Consider the following 23,125-nt stretch of genomic DNA (forward strand, 5'->3'; position numbering starts at 1 on the left):
TACTATTTAACATATTTTGTTTTGTTTCTTGGTTGGTTGTTAACTGTTTCTTTGTAATGGAGCCAAATTCTTTTGGATTTTATGAACTTGAATACCAATCCCCTGCCACTCAAAAAATCCCAGAGTGACATTTATAGTTTCATTGAAGAGCATGGGAAAGCTTCTACTGACTTCACTCAGGCTTGGAATTAGTTCAATTTATTATTTGAATTTCCCTTCACTTGATATTGTGTTGACTGCAATTACCTGTATTAAGTGCAGCATTTCTTGTTTGTTATGCTTTCAGTGCATGCACATTACATGCAAAAACGTTTCTAGTGTTTGAGACTGGAATGTGTATGGCTCTTCACATTTGTAGGAAAACAGTTGCTATTAACCATTTGTTGAGTGAACATTGAAATCTCTTTTTCCTAGGAGCCATCATTTGAGATGCTTCCATTGACTGGGAAAACAATAATATTTGATAGCTTTCCTGATCCTTCAGATACCTGGGAAATAATTGAGACTATTGGCAAAGGAACATACGGAAAAGTTTTCAAGGTGTTAAATAAGAAAAATGGCAGCAAAGCAGCAGTCAAAATTTTGGATCCTGTTCACGTAAGCTACTTAAATTACTTGGTTTATGCTTATTTAATTGTAAGTGAATTTCTGCAGTCTTTTTTTCTTCTAATCTTGGTAAATCATTTGCATTAGAAGTGATAGTGAAATAAACTGCTCCTGCCTGCTAAGTATCAGGCTAGCTATAAATCTATTTTTTATATCATAAGTGATCTTGGAAGTGGTTGCATATGTCATAAATCGGAAGTATACCTAAACTTTGTTACTTTTAGTTCCCTCTTGTTTATCTCTTCATTTCAGAAGCAGAACTGATTGTTTTCCTTTTCGGTACCAGGAGTCCTAGGTGCTTCTGTTTTACTGTAATTCTCTTTGCTTTTTTTTTTTTTACATACCAGCTAGTAAGAAAGTTGCATACTTTTAAGTGCTTTAGATGTACCTTCAAACATCTATTTTGAGTACATGCTTTTAGATGAGTTACATGTAATGAGTGATACTTTAAAAATAAAATAGCATACTTCCTTTTTATTGTTATTGTTGGTTCTGCATTTTCAGAATGTGCCAAAATACATAGATATCACAGAGGGATGGAAAATACAAAGGCAATAGCTTCTATACACAAAGCACAGGTGACTGGGAGGTGGAATTATTAGATTGTAGAGTACATTTTTGTTCTCAATAGCTGACATTTGTTGGGTGGCAGATTAATGTTCAACGAGCAAGGAAGAACATTAGTCTGGTTTGTAAAGGCATACCCCATTGACTTCAGCGGTGCAGCACGTGGCTGAGGATTTTTCTCGAGAACAGTAACCTGCAAAACATGGACAAGGAGCTGTTCCTGTTTCAAGCAGCTCCTTTGAGCTCATCTTTTGCTTCCCGTATAGGGTTGTGAGGCATGTACTTCCATTGCACAACCTCAGGGCAGGAAGGGAAGAGCACATCATGCCGTGTGAAACGCTGCAGGTCTGGAGGTGCACAGCCACACAGGGCTCTGTCTACCCCTGCATGTCACACAGTGTCAAATTATGATCCCATGGCCCATAAGTCCATGAAATGTGTTTGTGAAAACATAGCGTCTTGCATTATGTTTGCTGTGTTTCTTGTTGATCCACTTTTAATTTCAGCATGCTTTCCAAGCAACGCAAGGAGACTCATCTCAATTCAATATCTCGTACCTCTCCCAAAGTAAACATGATTTGCAGCCAAGGATCTTCATGAATTCAAATGCATTGGAAGCTCTGTTTTTGACTCTGTTGCTTTCTGTAAACAATGTTCTTGTGCTTACAGTGAATAGGCAGTTGGTGTTCGTCTAAATGCTACACGGCAGGAAATAACCTGCTTTCATTTGTTTCACAAGTGTTCAGAAATGATTCTTAAGTGGCAACTGGCTATGGCAGGGATTACTGACAGCATCAAGGAAACTTTTAATGTTGTGTACGCTTTGGAGGTTGTAGGAAAAGGATAGAGGATGATGACAGGAAGAAAGAAGAGCTAGTAAAGCTGATGCTAGAGGAAAGAGAAATAGATTAAGTAGGCGATAAGGGAGTAGAATGTAAGGAAGACAAAAGAAATACAATGCATAAAGGTGCCACGCAAGAAACTGAAGAAGGGAAAAGGTGTAGCTGATGAAAACAGATTCCTTATTTTAATGAAATTTGGAAGTCAGTAATACAGTCAACATCACACTCAAAGACCTGAATCTTTTAAATAAATATATTCTCCTTTTTATTCTAAGAATACTGTTTACTTCTTTTCCCACTTCTATTTGTAGGATGTCTGGAGGAGCTGCTGTACCTCCATGTTACTGTTCAAATGGCAATCCAATATTAGAAACAGGGTGAAAGCAATAAACTAGTTCTTTTTGTTTAAACTGAAAGTATTATTAATGGCTGCAGAGGGAGCCATTGCAATGAAGAAAGATACTTTCTGTATTTTCTTCTTTAAATTTTACAATTTTTTTTCTTTGAAAATGGTTTCAAGAGTTGTGCCACTTAAGAGGTGGGCTGAAAAAACAAGCAGAAGAAATGTGCTTCTATATCACTTGGTTTAATGGATATTTCGAAATTGAATGGGAAACTACATTATCATGGGTGGTGTGGGACTGAAATAAGCATTTCATGTTAATCCTTTAGAGCATTCAGATTCTTTGTTTTGAATAACAGCTTGGCTTTTTGAAACTGAAACAGGGGAGTGAAGGTGTTGAAATGAGAATGTATGAAGATGGAACTGAGAATGCTCTTAGTCTTGTCCTGAGGACTATAAGTAAATGCCATTGTACTTTAGGGCTCTTAGCCAAATTATCTATGTCTAAGTTCACATGGTAATATTCCCTCTACCATTTCAAAGAGGTACTCTTATACAGGTAAATATTTCAAGTTCTCTTCTTTCATAAAATGAAGAGGAAGATTTTTCTTTTTGGTATGCACAGAATGAATATTCTATTAATTTTGTTCTCTCTTTTTTAATTTCTCCTTACAATAGTAAAAATCTCATAAAATCTGAGTACCCCTCAGGAGACGGAAACCTCTATTAAATCACAGTAGAACAGTGGGCTAATTCTCTTCCGATTTCCCCAAGGCAGCCAGGGCTATTGTATGCTTTCTGTGTAGCTTTTTGGCTTTTGACTCTGTTTTTTTCATGGTGGTTGTGGTGTGTTTTTTTTCTTTGCCTTATCATCTGTCCTTTTGTTTTTGCCAGATGTGTTTTCTCTCTTCATCCTTTCTTATCTTCCACTCTTTCCCTTTCTTTCCTCTGTCACCTTCAGTGCCTTGATTCTTTCTTCCTTCCTTGCATCTCTTTTTTTATTATTGGCTGTAATTTGTGTTATGGGAAAATTAACTTAAAGTGAGTTCCTCCTTTTTTTTGAAAGAGGAAAATTTCTGCTGTTTTTCAGCTACTCCAATAAAAAAATCTGTAAACCCCTTCCTTTTGAGAAGGCTTATTCTTGTAATCTCAATATGAAGGTTTAATGGCCTGATTCCTGAAGATAACCTTGAGACCAGTAAAGCTGGTCTCAAGACAGAAGGCTCATAGAACAAACTTGAGTTGTATTTAGCATTGGAGAGACTTATATAAGAAACAAGCGGGCAAAGTCCTCTTAGGGGCAGATGCCTCTGGTGGTGAACAAAATGAGGAGCGTCATTCATTGGGGATACAAAGCACCCCTTTTCTCTGCCATGGTCACTTCTGTTTGGCAGTGGTGAGACAGGCTTTCAACACTGAGTAGGGGCTTTTCATTGCTATGAAATCCATTCATATGGACAGTGGAGTTCATCAGTAGCCTTCCTCTAGAATTGATTATTAATTTCTGTTTCTTTTTGGGTGGTAAATAGCAAATTGTATTAAAAATGTTTTAAATCTGGAAACAAATATGTTAAGATTTTGCTTGAGATCTAAACAATGGGGAAAAATGACTGCAGCTATTCTGTCTTTGCCTCTGGCCAGGATGGATTGAATATTTTCTCAACATGACTGAAACACAGTCTGATAGTGTCCCTCAATGAGCAAGTCCAGTGCATAGCTGGAAGGGTTACCTCAGTCATCCAGTGCCCACTGTTGCTAGCACCCATGTTTGGTCTGAAAGGGCTTGCACAACTCCTGGCGCATGTATTGACAAAACTTTTCTTCATCTCTCACCTCCAAATTGATTTCCCTCACTGTGTAAGAAAGCCAAAGTCTGTAACAAAAGACTGACAAGCCACAACTCTTATAGCTCAGTAGGAGAAGCCAGAGAGATCATGGATGTCATCAATTTCTGTGACGGTAAAGAATGAGAAAAAATCCCAGGTGATTCTAGAAAGTGGGATGATAAATGAATAAGATGCGGCTGCAGTCATATTTATTTGCGCACAGGGGTAGAGAGATAATTCCAGCTGCACCATCTCTAGCTGGGGATACCCTTGAGACTAGAGGAGTAACAAGTGGCTTCCTGAGGTATCTGCATACCTACCCAGTTGTGGACTGTACTGGCTTTGCCTTGAAATGCTCCTTCCCCATTCTCCTGAGGGCTGCTTTGTCGTATCTGCTGTGCTCATTACCTGAAATCAATGAAGACCAAGTGAAAAACCAGATGGCTGTTTTTGCATTGAGTAAACAGAGCCAAACTTCATAGCCTTGCAAATGGTACATTCATGTTCTGTTTGGTTTTTTCATTGCATTATTTCAAACTATATTTGAATAGCCAGAAAATGCTATGTGTTGGGTTTTCTCAATGGCTGTTGTTATTTATTTATTAACTGCTGTGTATTTCTTGTTTGTGACACTAGGATATTGATGAAGAAATTGAAGCAGAGTACAACATTTTGAAAGCTCTCTCTGATCATCCCAATGTAGTCAAGTTCTATGGCATGTACTATAAGAAAGATGTGAAAAACGGAGACCAGCTTTGGCTAGTTCTTGAGGTAAATAATTCAGAAAAATAGGGTGTTTCTTTCAGCTGACAGTTCTATGTTGAGTATCAACTCAATAAATGAGATGCACATAATTTGTTTTATGTTTTTCTTTAGACTGGTTGCACGTGAAGTGATAAATGCTGTTGTTTAGTCTTTCAGTGTTCTGAATTAAGTCTGCTTCGAGTTCAGCGTTCTTATTTTGATGTTATGCTGATAGTACTGTGCCTTCAGAATTAGGATATAAATTCTAATAGGACTTCATAGGATTTACTACCTAAAATCTTTCTTTGATGAAAGGCTTGTCATGGGAATCTTCTTCTGGTAGCATTTCTTTAAATATGATTAAGATATGAAACAATAGTTAAAGAAACCACTATGATTTTTTTTCTCTAAGTGATAGAAATTAGTTGAATTGCCTTTTTTTTTTGGTGCAAGTAAATGCACAAATAGATAAATAAGTCAATAAAAACAGGCTACCAAATACTGTTGAAAGCATCATGATTTCCTCAAATGGAGTCAGAGCAAGGTAAGGCCTGTAATTTGTGTCTTTCAGTCTTTAGTTTTGACTGTCTAGGAGCAAAGAGCTTGATCATTACTGTTTTCATAGATCCATTATAACCTGTTCTGCAAAAACTTCCTTCTCTCCCCAGAGGAAAATGAAGAACACCTCCGACAGGAATAGTATGCCTTTCATAACAATCAAGGCTCTTGCTGATGTTTGATCAGTGTTTGATAAGGTTGAGATTGAAGAACTGGTTGTATTTTATGATTTGTCAGCTGAGTGAATACGAATCTCCTGACAAATATCTCAATGATACAATGGTATCTAATCTTGGAAACAAGCTCTAAAAAATGTTTAAGTTCTAAAAGCTTTTCTAGATTCTTCTGACTTCCATTGGGAAGATGTTTTTAAGAATAGCTTGCATTGGAAATCGTGATAAATTATTAGGTTAGACTGACATGAAAAGATGTCAGCTCTTTTTGCAGTGAGTATCTTTGAAAATCTAATTTCTGTTGTGTCAGCTGCGCATTTGAAACTCCATCTGTGAAACTTCTGGCCTGTAAAGGATGGATGCGAAACAGCAAGGATGGAACGAACTGTGAGGAAACAGTCAAGTAGTTATATTTTAACTTTTTATTTCACATGGATTTATTTTCACTTTCATTTTTCACATGGATTTATTTTCTTAATGTGAAAAACACAAGCCTACATCTGGAGTATAAGTTTTATATTTATTCTTTGCATGCCAAGCTGTACATGTGCAAGTGCTAGTATGAAGTGTGTGAAATAGTCTTGGGTGCTTTCTGAGACTGTACATGTAGATCCATGAATGCAATGGATTTCAGTTGGTGTGTGTACACATAGATATACATAAGTAGAAAAATAAATTCCAATGGTGACGTTGGTGAAGCAGTCCTTTTACTAAAAGTACCTGTGAAAGAAAACTGTCGCGGATCAGATTCCTCTGTTGAAGCATCACCTTCCTTTCAGCTAGTATGCAGCTTTACAGGGCCGTTGCAGTTTGTTTTTCACAGTAGCTATTTAGGTGTCCTCCAGTTTGTAAGAATTATGATACCTTCATCATCTCCGTTTTGTTTTATTGTGGGTTTTTTAAACAATATATTTGTGTCTAAATTCATAAAGGTGGTGATCAGTCTTTAGCTTACAGAGACCTCTGTTTCCATTGCTTTGGGTTTGGGGTTTCTTTCATTTATTTTATCATAAAAGAGCATTTTCACTTCAGAACTGATCCCCCCCCACACCCCCCTGAAGAGGGGAATCCAGTCCTGAAATTTAGATTTGCAGAGTTTGATACCAAGGAGGAGATCTTTCTCATCTCCTCTTATCTCTGCAAATTCTCAAATAAAGGTGGACCTTTTGTAGTCTGCACCTAGCCTGTTAATACGTTCCCGAAGACTGAAAGGACAAACAGTGTAGACCACTGCAGTTGAATAATCTGAAGCCGCTTCCATAGTATCCGAATGCAAAATGATGTCAAGAGGGAAAAGTAGAGAATCAAATGCAGAATATTGTGCACTGTAGCATTCTGGATTCCTGAAAGCTGCAGCTGCCAGGAAGAGCTTACAGGAGCAGTGGGGCATTGAAAGCAGAACTAGTTGCTCTGCTCTGCTTTTGTGTTCTGTATTGGGATCTGTGGGCAGGAGGTTTTGGAGGAAAAGTTTCACAAATTCCACTAGGAATGGGTTTGTGGTAGATTGCAAAACTCAGCATTTAGTGATGGTCTTAGAGCCAACACTATGGTTTACCATCAAAGTTACTCTGTGGAGTGTTTGAATCTGTGTATGTAGATGTTAATAAATATTTTTTTCCTAGAGAAAAAAAATCCTCAGCTCTTTAAGGCATGTCACATGCAATGTATCAACAGCAAGCCAGTCTGGAAAGAAAGATTGTTGCCAGGTTTCTTTTCTCCTAATTCAGTCTTCAGCATTGGTTATATGAACTGTACTGTTCAATCCTTACACTTTTTTTAGTATATATAGTGTGATGATTTTTGGCATATCCCATAGTTTTTGGTAGCTGTTTTGTATTGCAGTTGATCATGTTTGTGTTTTGGGGAACAGAGGCTGATCAGCTTTGAACTAGGCTAAGGTAAGTGGCTGAGCTACAGTTCTGAGGCCAAAACTGACCAAGTAGCTAAAAAGACTTGAGTATTATACTTGGGATGAATCAGCTTAGCAGTTTCATGTCAGCAGACATCAGCCTGATAACACAGCTAAGGCAGAGTGTGCTATAGCCCATTTCTTTCTGCTTTGGATGTTAGTTCAGAAGGGAAGAGATCCAAGATAGTTGGAAATCAGCTGATGGAAAGTGGAGCAGAGAGGTAAATTGTATCAGGCCCTACAGGTGAGCATGTAGGTCTAGGGCAGGTGGGGAGAACAAATGGCACGGCCCTTGCCTGAGATCTGATGCAAAGAGCAACCTAGTCAAGATGGAGTGAAGGCTGAAAATATCACAGCAAGGTAAATGGTAGGTCTTATACAGCTTTTACTCACTACTGTAAGACAATGGACAAGAATCATAATGCAACATTTTTCCATAGTTCATTTCCTGTGTAGGATCAGGTAGAACCTTAAGAAGCATCTCAGTCTATTTTCAAAAGACACGTAGTTATATGTATCATAATTGAGATGGATTTTGGTTTGGGCTAGTATATTTTATCATTCTCAATATATTTTTATGCTTAGGGAACATCCATTATTTTTGTAGTTAAAAAAAAATTTTTGTTTTCATGAGTTAAAACAGCTTGGTAGGGAAAAAAGTTTGGATGGAGTGAGTTGCCACCTAAAAATACAGTTTTGTAATATCAAAGCATTTTGTAGAAACCTCTCCATTTTTGGAGAGGTGTATGTCCTTTTCTGGAGAGGTGGAGGGAATCGCCAGGAAGTTATAGAAATAGATCCTTTTGTGCTGAATGTCAAGAAGACTGTCAAAGCATTCCTTTTAGGTGTTCCGGTTCTCGTAGTGTATATATGAACATTTCATGAATGTTTGCAATGCCCTGCTGAGTTAGACCAATGGTCCATGTAGCATGGCATTCTGTCTCCTGTGGTGGCACTAGAAGATGCTATTTGGGAAGAGTCAGTCCAATTTTTGCAGTCCTTTTCCCTCATGCTCTTCAGCAACCATGATTCTTGTATTAGGGATATCTCAGACTGTTCCAAAAATTCGAACTGTACTGAAAATTGTAGTGCTTCAGTGCAATTGCTCCTCTTTTTGCAAGCATAGACAAAGTACAAACCCATTGTGTGGATTCCATTTAATCTCAGTGAGGACACTGTAACCCCATATGGAAAAATGAATAAAGTGTGAGTATACCAAACTGCCAACCTACTGTACAGGGGTCATGGCTGCCCATTGCTACTAGATTACTTGTAGTGGCTTGCCTGGCCTGGGAAAGCTTGCACATCTGGCCAAAATGCTGGTAACAGGGTAAGAACTGTGAGAGAACCTATCTGACAAAGACTGTTGCTGGGCGGTAGGCACAGGGTAGCCAACCAGTGTAGTTCCTACTCAATTACCAATTATAAGGGCACTTGCAATTGTCTGCTGAGTCACTTACATATACTGAATATGTAACAAGCTGAGGTCCTCTGATTTAAGTCCTTTCTGGTTTTGTGCAGATCCTTTGGAAGAATTGCCAATCTTGAATTTGTCCAGGGCTGGAGAGTTCAGCACAACACATAAGAGTATCAGTTACTCATTCCTTTCCAATCCTAAAAGTGAGCCTTCATAGCAGGGAGCTTACATTAAAGCTTTAAGCCAAATAGAACAAATGGATTTGAAAGTGGAGAACCAAGGGGATAACAGAAGTCAGTTGTGGTCTCAAGCAGCTGCAAGCATTTGTCAGCATTGCAGCACAGGAGAGTTATTAAGGAGGATTTGAAGGATAGCTGTTCTGTTTGTTTTGGCTGCTCCTTCAAAGCAGAAAGGAAAACATGTTATGCCTACAGTTAGCTGGTGATGGATGCCAGCACTATGAGTTGATCGAGGCTAGGAGTAGATCTGTTGCTGCCTAAGGAAAGGTATAAGGACTGCTACGGGTTCTGACAGTAAAAGCAAAGAGCTCGTATCTGATGTGACTGAGAAGGGGTGGCCAGTGAAGGTTCAAGGGAAGAGTGGCATTGTCAGAGGTGGCCAGTTAGGGATAAGAACTCACCAAGGCCAAGAGAAGAAGGTGTTGCAGTAACTCCTGGGTAATATGAAGGGTGCTGAACAATTCATCTGCACTGCTGCATCTGGCCTGGAGTGAGTCTGCTTTGCTGTTACACAGTTGTATCTGGTGTTTGGAGAGTGAAGTTTAGCAAATCAGATGCTTCCAGATGTTTGCAAATGCTAACTGTGGTCATAGAGAGCACCCTAGAGTTCATGAAATATGTATAAATTTTCCTCACAGATTCATAATTGAACACTGACTGCACAATTTACGTATGTGTCAGATGGAGAAAAATTAGTATAATTAATGCCCAAATCTTGTGTGGTTAATAGTTTTAGATCCTTCACTGACCTACTATACATGGAAGAGTTTCTGATCGTGTTGCTTTTTTAACATTGCATGTAATTCTAATACATGGTGTAATTCACTTAAGTGCGGGTTCTTTTCCTTTTTTTTTTTTTTTTTAAAGTAAGAAGAAATCCACTGCTCCGCTATATAATGTCCTATCTGTGAAGTAGGTGCATCTAAAGATCTAAAGAACTATTGGTCTCAGGAGGTCTAGTTACATTGGGGGAGGGAGATTTTTTTTTTCAGCTAAGCAGTTGAGATACTAACAGTGTAATTCTAAGTTGCAATGTGGTTTGCTACAAAAGAGGAGCAACCGCTGTCCAAAGCAAAATCTAGGTATTGGTATTTTTAAAAGATTGAGGCTACAGTAGCCAGAAGCATAATATGAACTTCTAGGATCAAGACAACCATAACATTGTATTATGAAATTCAGATCCCTTTCCTACCTCCACACACACAAAGAAAGGCAGAGATCTCTCATCCAAATATTTCTGCCGCTGTTGTGTGGCTTAACATGGGTGAGGTGTCAGCTGTTTGAGAGCTGGGAGACTGGGTGGCATAAAACATGAAAAGAAACAAGAAACTGAAAAAAACCACCCCACCCCACCCCCCACCAAAAAAAAACAACAACCAAAACACAGACAACCGAGAGAGATTCTTCAGCTTTTACACGCTTCTCAAATTTTGCAGTAGGTGACGATGTATTTACGTCTAACTCATTAATTTTGTTTTTTAGGAGCTCTGTAGGGGGACTGATAGTTATATGTGCTGGGTAAATAGATCCATATTTTTTAAAATCTGTTTATCTGTTTATCTTCCTTGACCAGGGATGCAATGCTTTTACCTCCATCCCATATCCCAGTCTAAAAGGACAAGGAGTCCTGTAACATGTATGGGGCAGGGGACAGGTGTGGTTCTTGCAGTGAGAATGTCTGGTCACCCCCACATGGGCAACGCAACAAGACTTTTCACAAGACACTGCTCCTTTTCTGCGTCCAGGCATAGACTATTGCTTCGGAATGCTGTTTGTGCCGAAGCAGGCTGGGCATTGAAAGAAAAGCTCAGAGCAAGATCGGTTGTTCTGTCCTTGTCTCTTGCTGAGCTTTCCAGTGCCATGTAAGAGTCCTGATGGCCAGCAGTAAAGCATTTTTCTCTCCATTAGCTTGATCTCTTTCCTTTCTCAGCTAATGACATTGTCGCTCTTCATGGCACCTCTCAGGAAGAGGGAGCTGTTGTCAGTGTTGCAAAGCAGCTAATGCTTGTTCTTGATGTGGAAAGATGTTTGGCTGGAAAAATCTGCAGCCTTTGAGCCTGCAACCTGCAGGAAGGCTCAGAGCCTGGTGAGGTACTGATCATGCGATCTCCTTTTGGGATGTTACATGGTGGCAGAGACTTAGGACTAGTGTATCTAAAGTTTAGCGGCCAATTTCATGTCATTGAAGCTGTTGAATTGTTGAACTAATTTTGAATTAAGATTTTTTCTTTAAAAAAAAATAAAATACAATTGTAAGGAACAGAGTATCGAAACTGCATTTGTTCTTATTGCTGTGATAGTTTTGGCAAGAGTGGGAAAATCCAAATTCAATTACATGCATTTTTCGACGAGGCCTCTCTGAGTGACAAGTGCTGGCTGGAGTGAGTCCCAAAGGAATCTGTGGGAACACCTAGAAGCAGGATCCAACAGGCTCATTTTGGCTTTCAAAGAGGTCAGCCTACCTGAGATAAAACTAGAGACATCGCTGTATCGGTTGCTTCTCTTTTACATGAAATAGAGGACCTTGTGGTATGTACAGATGAATAATTTATTTAGGATTTTCCCTTTTGTTAGATACAGCAGTTACTATATGCAGATAAGTTTCTATCTGAGGGAATAAAGGCAAGTTTGTGGAGTTTAAAAAAGCTTTGGATGGAAGTTGTTCTGTATAATGGAATATATAAAAAGAGTTATAATAAGAAAGCTTATATGCACCTTTTTTATATATAGGAGATTCATAAAAAACAATCTTTCAGGAAATTAGCATAGTCGAAAATAACTAGTCCATTTGGGTTTTATAGGGGATGGCGTGGGGAGAACAGAGTTGTCATTAGTCTAAATATTATCAGGTATTTCCAAATGACATATATAGAAGAAAAATTAAACAATTGAAATTGCTTTTTCGTGTTTCTCAACGTGGGTCATTTTTCAGTAATGTCTTTGGTTATAATTGCTCCATTCAGACCAACACTGAATGTTTTGATCCATTACATGCCTGAATCAGCCTTCATTTCTCCGTTTCTAATGTGTCCCTCTTTGCTTCCCAATTATAGCAATTTTTCACTCTTGAATTATATTGTATTTTCTGAAGATCAAAGACGTGTGGCTACAACTATTATTTGATGCTTCAAGGTTTTAGTAAATACTCGTGATTTCTCTGCATAATGAGTGTTTCATATTACATTGTGGTTTGCACAGTTCACATCTTTTAAACAACTGGTGAGCATATGTTACGGGCCACCTTGCTGGACAATACTGCACATACAAAAAGCTGGTTCTGAGTAACCTCTAACAATTTTTGCCACCATGGAATAAAGCAAAAGCCCAGAAAAAAAGCCCTGAGTTTTACCATTCCACTATGTAATTAAATAGCATGTGAATACTATGCCTCTCACAGTCTAATATTTAACATCACTTTGCTTTCTGTACTTTTTATTTTTGATCACGTCTTTACTAAAGATGTGAGGTGATTTAAAAAAGAAAAAAACCAACAACAACCGAAAAACAAACAAACAAACAAACCCCACCAAAAACAAACAAAGAAAAAACCCACCAAAACCCACATTTATGTAGCTTTTGGTTAAATCCCGGATTACAAAACCTCCTTTAGCTTTGGTGGGGGATGGCATCAATCATTGTAAGAATGCTTGGGCTAAAGCTTGTCTGCTCTTTCTTCAGATACCTGAGGGTTAAATGCTTAAATTCAAGTGTGATAGACCATATGATTTTGCTGTGTTGTCAGTTTACATGTTGAGTCCTTTTGTAAAGAGAGTGACTGGAGCAAATGGACTTGTCTGTAGGAAGAGAGGTCTCCTCATCCTTGTTCTTTGTTGGGCAGAGAGGGCTGGAGGCTGCAGACTATGGGAGAAGAGTACTATAGCAAGAAACAAGGAGCCGGGACATGCAGAAAGCAGACAGCCAGATGTCAGTTGTGACAAAAAAAAAAAGGTTCCTGGGCTCCAGAAAGGATGTCAGAGTTTGTTCCAGTTCAAAAAGCTGCTGACTTCACTGAAATCAAACCCTGGAAGCAAGGAACTGCCTTATGCAGACAGACACAGTGAGCAGGGAGAGATTGGTTTACAGAGCACTTTAATTTCGATTCTGTCTGATCTAGTCTCTCTGAATTAATCATTCCAGTAGCTTATTTTAAAAAAGAAAAAAAAAATAAAAAGGGTCTTTTGAATTTAGCATCCTTTTGGTTCTTACAAACTCTGTAAGAATGTCTTGGTATGTCGTTAGGGATGTTCTTGCTGTTTTAGGGTCCCATGACAGTTACTGGGTCGCTGTAGCTCCTTTTGTAGTCACCAGAGAGAAGCAGGAAACTCCTAGAGCGCTTAAGCTGACCTGTCCTGCACACTGCTGAGAGGAGAGGAATTGCCTTTTGGCTGAGTCTGTTTCAGCTTCACTCCTTTTGTAAAAGAAGCCTTTAGACAAGCCCCATTGTTTGGATCTGTGCTTCCCGAGACATGCTTTCAGACTCAATAGGGAAGATTTCTATCACAGTCATTTAAATTACAGTGAATTATACTAAATTATTGTCTTCATCTAGGAACACGGGCATAAAATGAATGATGTGTAGTGTGGACATGATAGTACTCGGACTACTGTCTGAACCCTGAATTGTGTAGAAATGGTGGTACAAAAGAGGAAGATGTTTTCAAACATTTCCCAGTTGGTGAAGAGTGAACAAAAGCAACATGGTTCTGAGCAGGCAATGAAAGCTGTAAAGTACTCACTGTTACTGCAAGCTGCCCTATTTGCTTATGAGAGTCTGTGTATTTTCCACAGCCTTGGCTAAGTTTGTAGCAATCAGGAGGAATGATTCTGTTGGCATTATTGATCCCAAACTTAGGCCCTGCTTTTTCTCCCTAGTCGAGTGAATGGTTTTGCACTCTAAATGTTTTTTTTACCACTGCTCCTTGTCTATAAGAAAATTAATTGCACAAAGTTTTCTGTGTTAAAACATTCTCTCTTGGTAAACAGTCTCTTGCATTTCCTCAAAGTCCTGGACTCTTTACTGACCAGTGCCTTTCAGTTTCATAGTTAGGTTAGCTCTGATTTTGTAAAATGATCCTTCCATTTATTTGATTTAAAAAAAAAAAAAAAAAAAAAAAAAAAAAATTACAGCTGTGTTATGCTGTTGCCAGGCTGTTAAAGCTCCTTCAGAATTTCTGTTGTAGATATGTTACCAGGTGATTTACACAGCACTATTCCAAATCGTAGCTTGATTCTGCTTCAGCCGTATACTGTTTTGGGGGAGGAGATGTGGACAGGTGATACATTAATTTCTTCATTAGTGACTTCATGGGGCTGTAAATGTATTATATCATAACATAAAGAAAGAATGGGAATTACGGGGTGATGCAATATGAAGTTTGCATCAGGAAGAGCTAGTAGGGGAATTCAGCTTGCTATGCCCAGTAAACCTTTTGTACAGCACTGTCACCTACTTGCCTTTTTTCTTTCTGTTAGAGACAAAACACTATTACAAATGTTTCAGGACAGATAAAATCCCCCTTTGAGGGGATTACTTCATTTTTTTTCTTGTGTATGTAAAGCCTGATGGCTTCGATTATGCTGACTTTGAAAGAACTTTCAAGGGTAAAGCATGTTTTTAGCACTGGAAATGTGACGGAAAACAAGATTATTGTATACAGTAAAGATCATAATATTATGTTTGAATGACTTGATGCAGTCCAAAAGTACAAACAAGCCCTGAGAAGGATCACTTAAAATAAGAAACTTCACTTTTTGGTGTTTCTACAGCTGAAAAATGGTATCAAGAAGTACTGCATTTTCAAAGCCACAAGCTTTTGTGTATAGGAAGACTCAATATTGGCATAGACATGGCCTTTTCCATTTTGACCACAGTGTGACGTAGGGATATCAATGTCCTGACTGAGAAAGATAAGAGGCTGTGAAGGCCAGTGTTGCATAAGATGGAATAGGCAAACTTTTCCTCTGGCTGGCTGTCTCACCAGTGCATGCGTGTGACAAAGAAAATAAGAAGTTAAAAGCCGAACTGAAAGTGAAGAAATCAGAAGCAACAAATACCCTTAAGGCTGTGACTAACGCAGCCCTGGAGGTGCTAGATCATGGAAGAGAACAAAATTGTAAACACCACACAGTTTATGATCACTGAAGCTAAATAACTCAGGAAAGATGTCTGTTTCGGAGATGTGTTTCATTCACACTAAATAGAAAGCAATCAAATTTACCTAAAAGCATAGAGCATTGCTATGGGTTTTTTTTGGTTATGGGTCATCTTGTACTGTTATTAGGAAAAATAGGAACCACAGTTCTATTGCATATCTGTCTTCCATTTGAGGTGAAATTAAAATTACACAGACAGGACCCATGTATTGAACCACTCGGCCCATTGAAGAAACTGATTTAGTTCCCTGTAAGTCTTCACAAGGACCTTCAAGTGTTTGTGGTAGGTGTTAAGTGCTGTCTGTGGAATGTGTTCTTTGGTGATAATGTCTATGAAGACATATCACACCGTAGGCAGAGAATAGGAGTTATTCTGATCACAGCTGACCCTGTGTGACGGCCAGGATTGTGAGATGGACAGTCCATCGAGTTCTGTCTTGGAGACAGAAGGCAAAGAAAGTAACTCTGGAAATGGCTATATCAGGTTGCTTCTGTTCTAACAAAGAAATAAAGAAGATCTCTTCTGAAAAGTTGAAGGTGGAAAGAAATTTGAGTGAAAAAGGCACCAAAATAATTGTATTCACTTTCCTGAGGAAAGGAAGGACGATAGAGCAGCAGGGTAAGAATAATAGGCTTTAGGAGACTATGCTTCACCCAGCTGGGGGAACTGGTAGGTGCCTGTGCTTAGGAAATCTAGCATAAAAATGAAGGAAAGCTGGCAGTTATTGAAAGACCTTAAACACACAATAGCAAATTAGCTGAGGCAGAGAAAAGATAAAAGCACAGTAAGAGATGAGTAAGAGTGCATCAGGGTTTGCTTCTTTTAATATTTCAGAATGCCTTCAAATAGGAGAAACAAAAATGCACAGCTAAGGTACAGGCATTTAAGGATAAGCTCAGAAAGGTTAATGTGGAGAATGATAAAGACAAGACTACGTTACTAAGACAAGAGAGAAATGAGATATGAGTATATTTAATATATGTCTTTACAAGGTGAGGAAAAATAATGACCTAGGGAAATACAGACCAGTCTGTTTAACTTTGATACTAGAACAAATTAATAGAAACCACTCTAGAAATATCCAGAACCCAGTAACATGATAAGTGGTTGACTTGGATTGGGCCAAAGCAAATATTAATAAAATCTCTTCTTTTAACAAGATAACTGGTGTAGCAAGGTGAAAGCAATAGACGAGATGCATCTTTTGTAAGGATTTGATATGGTCCCATGTGACATTCTTGTGAGGAAAATGTGAAAATACAGAAACTGCACATAAACAATAAAGCTGATACCCTCTTTTTCATAAAACTGGACTCAGTAGTTCACTTTTGGGCTGGGAGGATCTCAAGTGGGCATTGGCTTCTGTTCTGTTTCTGTTCATTAATAACTTGGGTGATGAAACAAAGTCTGCATAAAAAGTCAGGAGTGGACACCTGGTTTAATTAGAGGCACGTTGGAGAACAGCATCAGATTCACAGTTGAGAATACTGGAAGGATTTTTTTGAATTACAGGGAAAAAAAATCAGTAGACACACTGCTATCCGTAGGAAGAAGAAATAGGACATACCTGACTAGGCAATGGGACTTCAGAAGGGGATTCTCTGCAAAGTGGAGGTTGTTCTGTTCTGTTCAGCTTTTCCCAGGTAACACAAGACTTCAGAGGAAGTCTGTATGCAGTTTGGGGCAAAATGTGTCTTAAACATCAGTGGCAAATTCCAGGCAGTCTAAATTTAGAAAACATGGATGATTTCAAAAGGTTACAGCAACGAACTTTGTACAGCTAAAAGAGAAAAAAATGACGTATCATGACCGTAGTCTGACAGAGATGATACAAAATAGAGAATAATGGTAATTTATTATCAAAGACTACTGGAGGGAGGGACAAAAAATAAAGCAGTTTTATTGGAAGCAAAAAAGATTTAGGTTGGATAGTAGGAAAAATGCTCTAACTATTGGGCTAGTGAAGCACAGAAAGAGGCTACTTAGAAAGATTGGAGCCTCCCTGAGTGGGAGATTTTTAGGAGCAGGTTAGACAAATATCTGTCAAGGACCACCTGAAAGTACAAGATCTCTACACAGCGCAAATGCAGTGGACTAAATTATTTCTTGAAGTCCCTTTTACTCCTATGTTTCTGTAGTTTTATGACAACAAAACAGTAACAAATAAGAATCTTTTGTTCTTACAGCAGCCAGTGCTAAAAAGAAGGTACAGTCAGCTTAGAGGCTGGCAGCGCTGCTGTACTGCATGCTCAGTGGAACAGGTCATGTTATTGATCTATTCTAAGAACAGCAAAAAATAGAGATTAGTGCCTGAGATGCTTTTAGCATTCTTATGTGTGATAACATTAAAGCAAGGTTGGACAATGCGACTTTTTCATAACTATCATTCGTGCATGCCAGAAGTTGTGCATATGTGATGTACTACCCAGTCATTTATGTCTGTGCAGCCTGTAAAGATAGGTAAGGTAGTAATTGTAGTTGCCCCGTTATTCGCATCCAAGCTACTGAAATAAGATGAAAGCACCATGACAACTGCAGTATGCAAGCAAATGTTACCTGACAGCTTAGTACAGATGCATAAATTGGGAGCAGTTGGATGATTAAACGCTGTAATAGCCCTAACAAAAGTGCAACTGTTTTCTTAAAAGTGAAACTGATACTGAATCCTTTCTTATTCAATGGACATCAGAATTGAGAAGAGCTGAACAGAGAGAAATGTATTAGCTGGGTCAGATGAAGAGCGAGTAAGACCTACAAAGAACACCTGTGTGACTGTGATGTGATGGCAATTTTAACTGACATTTCATGTGTTAGGATCATGCTATTTTATAAATCTATTGCTGAAGATAGCTTTGCATACTAATAGCTCAATTACAGTAGCGCAGGGTTGTGGCAGATGAGTGGGTGGAGGACTGTATGTCATCCCAGTATGAGTCTTTGCCTTCTGAGTGCCAGAAAATCATAAGGGAGGAGCCCTTCATTGGCACTGTAGAAGATTCATAAGCACCTCTTCTGATACAGCTATGTATGGCCATCAGAGCTTACAGCCCTTTCGGGTAGGTTTGCACATGGATCAAGCCTTCTATCAGATTATTCTTTCCCTTTGAGTATTCAAGATTTCCTTAGTCCTTTCCCCCTGTTTCTGCTGTCTAAATATCCAAACTAGGGACTGAATGTTTTAAAATCCAAATATTATGAATTGTAGAAAATTATAGCATGGAAGGGACCTTTGGAGGTTATTTGGTCCAGCTCCCTGTTCAAAGTTGACTAACGTCAGTGTTACAGGTTTGCACAGAGTCTTTTCCATTCAAGTTTTGAATATCTCCAAGAGTGGAGATAACACAGACTTGCTGGGTAATCTGTTCCAGTGCTTAACTACTCTCAGTGGGAAAATTATTCCTTTATGTCCAGTAGGAATCTACTGTCTTGAGACACTGGAACAAGTTGCTCACACTGGTGCTCACACTGGTGAAACACTGGAACAAGTTGCCCAGAGAAGCTGTGGCTGCCTCATCCCTGGAAGTGTTCAAGGCCAAGCTGGATGGGGCTTGGAGCAACCTGGTCTAGTGGAAGGTGTCCCTGCCCATGGCAGGGGGTTGGAACTGGATGATCATCCCTTCAAACCCAAACCATTCCATGATTCTGTGATCTTGCAGCTGGAGATTGTTGCCTCTCATTCTTTGCTGTGCGCCTTTGGGAAGAGTCTGTCTCTGTCTTCTCCGCCCTCTTTTAGGTAGCCCGAAGGGTTCAGTTGCTTGTGTTTGTAGGTAATATTTGCATTCAGTCAGTGTGTGCACTAAAAATACTGTTATTAAAGAAAATACCTGTAAGTCAGAAGCAAACAATGGAAGAAGTGACTAACATTAAATTGATGAATATTACTCAGGTACAAAGTTACCAAGATGACATTTCTAAATAACATCCTTGTGGAAGGATCATTAATATCTTCACTTACTGTGTCTCATAGACTGGACATTTATAAGAACCTCTCTTTAAATTAAATTTATTCAAAGCTTTAAAGAGGATTTCTATGCTTTCTTGGGAAAATGCAGCCTTTGGAGGCTTCCTAAACACAGTTCAGACTGAAGGGCTTTGGTTTTGCATGCTTTTCACGTACCAGAGTATGTAGTACCTGAGAACCAAACTGAGAAAGTCCATTCAGTTTACATCTACTACTACTTCTGCTGCCAAACCTGAGCTAACAGGTGGCACCACCACTTCTCTCATACCCGATTTTCCTCCTGGGATCACTGGTTGCTTAAAATAGGTATTATAAAAGTGATACAAACCATGAGAAATGTCTGTGCGTGCAAGAGAGAATGTGTGTGTGTGTTTTGGGGAGTGTGGGAGAGAGAAATAGAATTATTACACTCTCCTACCAGAAGAGCCCATGTCTTGTGGCAGGTTGAAGGACATTTGTGTTTGGTGAGTTGCTTTGACCTTCAGGGTAGGAAGCAGCCCTGTAGCACAGCTCAGATAGACATGTAGCTTCTACTGTATGTCTGTGTCATGAGTTCTCCATGCATTTTTTTTGTTTTCTGCTTATAGTGCCCTTCTTCTGAGGAGTTTTTACCAAATGATGCGGAGTCATGACACAGACTGATTAGTGTGAGTTTGCAACGAAAGGATTGCAATGAGATACCTATCAGCTCCTCTCTTCCCTAGATGTTTCAATGGAAACTAGAAAGATCTTTTTAAAAAATTGCTCTGTTGCCTTCATGATTTCTTATCATCCAAGCATTACAGTTAGCTTAACTCAAACTCAGTAACTTTGGTAAGAGGCTATACAGATTTTACTGTGGACAGCATGCTACTAAGAAGCAGCAGAGATCATAATTATAAGCTGCAATATTTAACAACACCCTGGGAAACTTCCAGTCCAGCAGTGCTGCTAAATAATGTTTATCCCATAATCTCTCATTGAAGGACTGTATGAGTTAAGGAAATGTGTTGTTGTTTTTTTTTAACGGTTTAGGGATTTTTTCCCCTTTAAGTTTTTATGTCATGAACTAGATCGTAGTCAACATGCCCAAGAATGATTTATCTCCCTGTCTACTCAGATTCCCAAGCAGGCATGCTCCAGCACTGCTTTGGGAAGGAGTATTATAGTTTTCTGTAGCTTCTTCTTTTGAGAGGGAAGAGGAGAGCCTGGCTCATTAGGAGGGGGACTTTTTGATGTGTTTATGATAACCTTGCATTGAACACACATGCAATTTGATAGCCTGAGAAAGAATCACCATTTGAACTTTAGTTATGTGCATGGTTATAGGGACATATGGCAGCTTTACCTGCAAAAAATATACAGAAGAAATAGGAAATTATACCAGATGCAACTTTTTACCCATGAGGACTTGTTTAGCCTGTAGAAAAATAGAACAAGGTTAACACTAACCTGTGTCATTGTTGTCGTCATCGTTCTCTCCCTCCCACCCCATGCAGCTCAGAGCACACACATACAGTGTCTGCCATAATCTTCTTTTCTAATTGTAGTTGTATTTCAATAATCCCTTTTCCTCCTTACAGCTGCTTGTATTCTAATACTTAGCCTTTTTCCCTTCTTCCTCCTATGCTGATGGTGTCAGAAAAATACAAATTGTCTGATGTAAGTAAAAGGGCAAGTCTTTGAGACAGAAGTAGCAGAAAAAAAGTTGCCCTGTGCATGCAAGAACCTGTGACTATCACATCCTCAGCTGAACTCTGCCCAAGCAGCCACCCTGCCTTGGGAGTCAGTGGAGGATTTCCGTGGTGGTGTGGGTGACTTCTGCTTTTTCCTTCAAGACCTGCTCAGCTGACCTTTTACATACCCAGGTTCAGTTTTGGTTTGATCTGAAATAATCACAGTTTTGGTACCTTACATTACCTGATATTTTAGATAAGTTTTATCTTATAATACAGATACTTATCTCATAATAGGAATTTATGTCTTATGAGAGGGGTAGAAAAATTAGTTAAAACAACATGTTTAATAAAGTAAAAATTAAAATTGCTTACTCAGGCAAATAAATTCAGTCTTGGCTTTGCTACCTAAACATTGAAGAAGTTGATTTCTGAGGTAAAGTTTCTTTCTTCTCCCACCTACAAAAAGAATGTATTCCTTTCTGGGTTGGTATTCTTTGCCTAGAACAGAAAGACTAACAGATATCCAGCTCTGTAAAGAAAACAGAAGAAGATCCATCTATAAGAAGCAAAATTTTAATACTAGATAATGAAGAAAAATAGTTTGAAGAATGTCATATGTGTAGTTTATTTCACGATTGGTTTGTCACTTGTTGAACAGTTTCATTGACCTGAAACGCAAGTACATTAATTAACGAGGATTGTCATCATCCATTCAATTTGATTAAACATGTTGGTGATGTGGCAAAGTTGAAACAATAGAGACCCTGGAAAGATACTGTCATTGTAAAAAAAAAAAAAAAAAAAGTAAGTAGAAAAAGTCAATGGAGAAGGCAGACCAGCGTGGCTAAAGACAGTAAATTAAATCCTGCTTGGGAATCTGACCTTGATCCAGCAAAGCGCTTAATCTCATCATTTAAGCATATGAGTTCTTCCCTCTCTAAGCATGCGTATTGTCCCACTGAAGTAAGGGTAGACTAAGCGAATTCCAAGATTGTTGCCATAGAACTCAGCATCTGTCAGACCAAAGCCTTCATTGACCTGATGGGGAACACGTCTTGCAACAAGACTTACATATTGAATGGTATTTATGTAGGTTTTCATGTGGTGCAAGTTCAATGCAACCCAGGGGTTCCAAAGGTACTCAGAAAATTATTTTGGGTACAAAGGGCTATGAAATATCTTATACTGTAAGGTGCAAGTCTTTTGGTGAATGTAGCACAGAAAAAAATGTAGAGTTATAGGAGAGATTAGGAGATAAGAGATAGAGAGAGATTAGGAGATTAGAAATAGGAGAACAGATTAAAAAAATTGTATACAAAAGTATCTGATGTCTGGAATTCTGCAGTTGAAAGGTTTTATTGATAAATTATACCCTTGATTTGAACGCACTTCAAAATCTGAAGTCAAAAGGAATTACTGTTTTGTGCTGCATGGTAAAATGTCTTATGTGGGTATTTATTTTCATATGAAAAACTACTGGATGATACAGTATAAAACTTACAATTTGTTTTACTGTTTTATTGGAAGCAGCTACTCCTTTACAGAGGCAATGGCTCTCCAATCAATGAGTATTGTTAGGTGCATTATGGATAGTTTATGGGTCTAAGTACCAATTTCATTCTTGCAACTATGACTGCTACAGACTTAGTCACTAAAGTTACCTTGTTGCTTCTTCCTGCAGAAAAATTGTGCATGATAAAAATGAACGTATGAAATATTGCAGGTCTAAACTAATCTGCTGGTAATGTGTGCTCACTAATCTTTTCAGAGAGCATGTCCAAACCTCTGGTTCCCATGTATATGGGACAGGACAGGGATTGAGGGAGTCTAACTGAACCTTACGACAGGAGAAGGGATTGTCCAGAGTAGATTGTGCCTGTACATCTGGAACAAGAAGCTGACAGGGTTGATGCTACAAGGGCTATAATTAGCCTTACACCCGTGGCCCACCTTGTTTCAGTGGGAGATTTTCCAGGGTGCTTTCATCATCTTCCATGACGCCTATCCCTTGGCTATAACGTCCTTCTACCCTAGGAATTAAGTGCTGTTTGGCAAAGAGGACAGATTTCCCCTTGGAAGATTTTCCTGTTGGAGGAGTTTTTCTGCCACCTGTTACCTGATGCCTTAA

General features: G+C 38.8%; 1 protein-coding gene across 2 annotated transcripts in view; it reads left to right on the forward strand.

The window, feature by feature from the left end:
• The first annotated feature begins 429 nt into the window (after positions 1–429).
• Positions 430–23,125, forward strand: part of MYO3A (myosin IIIA) — a 109,684-nt gene continuing 86,988 nt past the window's right edge. For both annotated transcript variants that reach the window (XM_086466637.1, XM_086466638.1), the window contains exons 1-2: positions 430–597; positions 4,821–4,955. In XM_086466637.1, the coding sequence (XP_086322763.1) occupies positions 430–597; positions 4,821–4,955 (303 nt within the window). The remainder of the gene's footprint in view (positions 598–4,820; positions 4,956–23,125) is intronic.

Source organism: Leptosomus discolor, chromosome 6 (assembly GCF_034619465.1).
Source record: "Leptosomus discolor isolate bLepDis1 chromosome 6, bLepDis1.hap2, whole genome shotgun sequence".
Taxonomy (NCBI): Eukaryota; Metazoa; Chordata; class Aves; order Leptosomiformes; family Leptosomidae; genus Leptosomus; species Leptosomus discolor.